The 4,238-nt window shown below is 40.6% G+C and overlaps 1 protein-coding gene across 1 annotated transcript; it reads left to right on the plus strand.

Moving 5' to 3' along the window:
• The first annotated feature begins 818 nt into the window (after positions 1-818).
• LOC149812154 (transcription factor MYB32-like) lies at positions 819-3,634 on the plus strand. The gene is made up of 3 exons (XM_089992989.1): positions 819-951; positions 1,796-1,925; positions 3,004-3,634. Exons 1-3 carry the CDS (start codon positions 819-821, stop codon positions 3,632-3,634), a joined length of 894 nt encoding a protein of 297 aa, XP_089849115.1.
• Positions 3,635-4,238: the final 604 nt, after the last annotated feature.

Below are 4,238 nucleotides of genomic sequence, written 5' to 3' on the forward strand. Positions count from 1 at the left end.
GGATCTAAATCTTTATAAACAAGTAGCCAAGAAACTATTTCCCTGAAAGCAAGGAAAAGGATCTAAATCTTTGTATAATTTCTCAGTATGCTTCATATTTACCAAAAAGCCGCAAGCAATGGGTAAAGAGGAAGCAGAAAAGTGAGTTAAAAAGTAGTATGAAGTGCCATTCGTTTTGAAAGCCATTTTGGAAGTGTGCGAGAAGTAAAAAAGGAAACGTGAAGGAAACGAGGGGAAAAAGTGGAAAGCGAGGGAAAAGCCAAAAAAAAAAATTAATAACATGAAAAACACTAAAAAACAAGAAGCTAGCGAGTGGGAAGCGAACAAAAAGCGAGTGGAAAATGAAAATGACGTGAGAGGGCACTCTTCCCCTTTTCCAAAGGTCCCACTTTTGAAAACTCTATTCTGGGAGTGCACGCTTTCAGTAATTATGGTATGAACTGTTTGAAACTTCAAACGTTTTTCTACATGGGATAATTAAATTTCCACTTAAACTAGAGGTCTTAATTTCGCCAACAATGGCGACAATGAAAGTTACATGGTTTGATCATGCCAGTATATGCATACACTAACAAATACAAAAAAAAAACAAAAACAAAAAGCTTATGCATTGGATTTTCATAAGACTACAAGTAATGACAAGATTGGAATGTGTTATGTGACTGTACCTAATCTGCCCTCCCCCTTTAGGGCAGGTGTAGTAGATTCCACGGAAGTTTGGGTCTCTTGTTATCCCTCACCTTGCAGTCAGCAGGAGACTTGCTATAAAAGTCCACACACACTTCGTTTCTAGACGTGTATAGCCCATAGTCTCCACAATGGGTAGAAGTCCTTGCTGCTCAAAGGAGGGCCTCAACAGAGGATCTTGGACTGCTCAAGAAGACAAAATCCTGATCGACTACGTCAAGTCTCATGGTGAAGGAAGATGGAGAACTCTACCTAAGAAAGCAGGTAGTTTCTTACTCAAAACCCGCACTTGAGAGAGAGAGAGTACCTGCTTTCTTATTTTTCTACATGTCAATGATATCTTCTTTCAAGAGAGAGAGAGAGAGAGACGCAGGCGGGGAACGAGAATCAATTGTTTAGAGTTGTTTGCTGCCCTATGCACAGGAAACGGATCCCATCATTTGAAATAGGATGGGTTTCATCATACATTCAATCCCAACATGAAATAGTAGCTCTTTGTGTTTTTTAGTTTTTTCGTTTTAATATTGGATATGCAGTAAAATAAGTCGATAACCATGCGGCTGGTTTGCATCCACGACTAATTCATGCAATTTTTTATGTCAATCTTTGTGGGAATATTCAATGCCTGAGTAAGGAATGTCCCCTAGGCGCTGTGCCGTGGGAGGACAAGGTTTTAAAGGCTACAACCTAAGAATTGGAGTTTCTAAACATGCAGAAACCTTCCAAAGCTGATTCAATTTCTTTGTCTCTCATCTTGAACTGGCTTCTTTTTACACTCTCTTCATATGCCAGCTGAATCGACTCTCTTGCCTTGGCTGTTCGATCACAACCTGGCTCAACAGTCCTTTGCGGCCTAGGCCACCCACTGGGGGTATATTATCTAGCTAAGAGGAGGCCCATTAAGTGACCCCCATATTCCTAGGTCGGTTTCTCGTTATTAAAAGAAAATCATGGCTAGCACCGCTATCGTAATTAATCATTAATTTGGTAATATCTTTTTTTTTTTAAAGACATTATTTTGGTAATATCATCCAAGACGGTCTCTCAAAATCTATATGCATTTTGTGAATCCCATGTTTGATTGCGGCATTTTTAACTCTTTTTGCAGGATTAAATCGTTGTGGGAAAAGCTGTAGGCTTCGTTGGTTGAATTATCTGAGACCTGATATCAAGAGAGGAAATATTTCAGATGATGAGGAAGAGCTCATCATCAGAATGCATAAGCTCCTTGGAAACAGGTGATCCTTCTCTCTTGATACTTAGTCGACACTTGTATCCAAATTTTGGGTCTTGGAATTCCAAAAATCACCACCTTTCTCCACACATAAACAATCATTGGGCAACTAATAAAAAGATGAATGAAGCTTTCTTCCTCTTTACGACATAGAGGGCACATACCTGCAATTTGCATTCCCATTCTTTTTAATCTCATTTGAGTCAAAAGCATGACCTCTCCCAGTTCGGTTCCACTCATCCCCTATCTTCGTAACCTTCTTAAATCTTACGATGCAAGTTGGTTTGATCAAATCTGATGGATTCAGCATAGTCGATATTCATAAGAATTGACCCATGGGTTGTATTTTTTTTATAAAAAAATGTGATTTTTTAAATCTCAAAATTTTGTGTTTTGTCAACCGTTGAATTTTGAATCGCCGAAAAATCAGGAACACAGTTTGGGTGATTTAAATTACTATCTTCACAAAATGAATGATGAATTTCACATTTATAGTCTGATTTGATCAAAACAATTTGCATCAACGAAATCCAAAATAGGGGTACGAAGATAGGGATGACTTTGGGAATGAGTGAAACTGATTTGGCCCATAGTCAATATATTATGAACAAAAAAAATGATGACTTGTACTAATTAAAGAAACCATTCCCCAACAAAAGCAGATGAGTGCCCCCCCCATTAAAAGTAGCCAACAGTGGAACCATTACGGGTTCACATCAAACTCATTAAGATTTAAGAAAAAAGGAGCCGACTGAAAGGTGCTTTTCAATTATTGATCACCTATATAGCTAGTGAGTTTTGCCGAACTAAAATCAACTCTTTCTCTGATCTCTCTCTCTCCCTAAAAATCATGAATGAGGTCCGCTGCCTATGACACTTTGCTGGATTATTTCTTTCCTGAAAGAAATTTCTCCCAAATGAGCACCTCAAAAAAAAAAAAAGTACCTGAATTCCATCACTTCATCAGTGATGAGGGCAACGTAGGTGGTCTTGGCTAATAAATTGTATACAGTAAACCTAGTAAATTGGTAAAACTAACCTGGTGAATGACGCGAGTTGTTGTTGTTGTTGGCTTGGTGAAGATGGTCTCTGATAGCAGGCAGACTACCAGGTCGTACAGACAATGAAATAAAGAACTACTGGAACACCAACCTGGTCAAGAAGCTGCAGCAGAAGCAAACACCCTTATCTACCCAGAAACGCACCAGCCCTAGGAAGACCAAGAATCCGTTGAAAAGATCGGCAAGCAAGCGGCAGAGGAGCGATGGGAAGCCGCGAGAGAGCCCGGCGGTTCGCGTGGCGGCCATGAGCTGCATGGACACCATGAATCCACCATCTGATGAGCTCAACAACTGCATGGTAGCAGCTAAGAACGAATCAGCCAGAGAGAGTCAAGAGGACACATCCCACATAAACGTTAAAGAAGTGGCATATGAGGACGGTTTCAAGGATGTGAATGTTGGTGGGCGCTATATTGAGATATCCGATTTGATAGACTATGAGCTGTTGAGATTCAATGGTGAGGGGTTGGTCAATGATGTAGAGGGTGACAATAACAAAGATGGGGTTGGGATGGAATGTGGGGAACCAAGCTATCATTTGCACCAAGCCATGCTCGAGGAGTTGATGGGGGACGCTCGCGCTGGACCCAGCTTGGCTTCTCAGATGGAGTCCTTGTGTGCCTTCTTGGACTCGGAAGTGGGATGGATATGACCATATTTGAATAAGTTTGAAGCCAAAAGGACAAATATTTACAAATATCATCATAATGAAGGATTTGGATCTCCAGTTCATTCTCTCATAGATACGATAATCTAGGGTCTGAACGCCAATATATAAGTTGTTAATGAAGAACTACATCTCCTTTTATGTATGATATCTCCTAGAGACATGTCAATGGTGTGCATTCAAATTTAAAAAGAGGTCATTTAATCTTTGTGTATACGTGGGCGTGTGTATGTTTCTACGTGCAATAGGTGAGTCCACTTAATTGCAGAACGTTTGCAAGTTGTGTTCTCATAGATTTTTTGATGACGAAGAACACTCACCGAGAACTGGGTCTCTTAATAGGCTACAAGGTAAACCACCAAAGCAGGTTATATGTTCCCCCCCCGAACAGGGCCGGTACTGAGATCTCATGTTCGGGGCTTCCAAATAGCGCCACGTATACGATCGAGACCGGCATGGTTCCCGATGACAGTCCGTATCATACTGCATCGTAATTTGGTGCCGCAACAAAGACTTAAGTACCCTTTACCGCCATTCGCTTCATCTTCCTCGAACGGACATAAATGCCCTCCTTCTAGAAAACTGAACC

This window comes from Nuphar pumila, chromosome 17 (assembly GCF_984573655.1).
Source record: "Nuphar pumila chromosome 17, dmNupPumi1.hap1.1, whole genome shotgun sequence".
Taxonomy (NCBI): domain Eukaryota; kingdom Viridiplantae; phylum Streptophyta; class Magnoliopsida; order Nymphaeales; family Nymphaeaceae; genus Nuphar; species Nuphar pumila.

Coding starts and splice junctions, on each gene's coding strand:
- LOC149812154 (XM_089992989.1), top strand. CDS start 819: ATGGGTAGAAGTCCTTGCTGCTCAAAGGAGGGCCTCAACAGAGGATCT. Junction 952..1,795: donor AACTCTACCTAAGAAAGCAG/GTAGTTTCTTAC, acceptor CTCTTTTTGCAG/GATTAAATCGTTGTGGGAAA. Junction 1,926..3,003: donor CATAAGCTCCTTGGAAACAG/GTGATCCTTCTC, acceptor GGCTTGGTGAAG/ATGGTCTCTGATAGCAGGCA.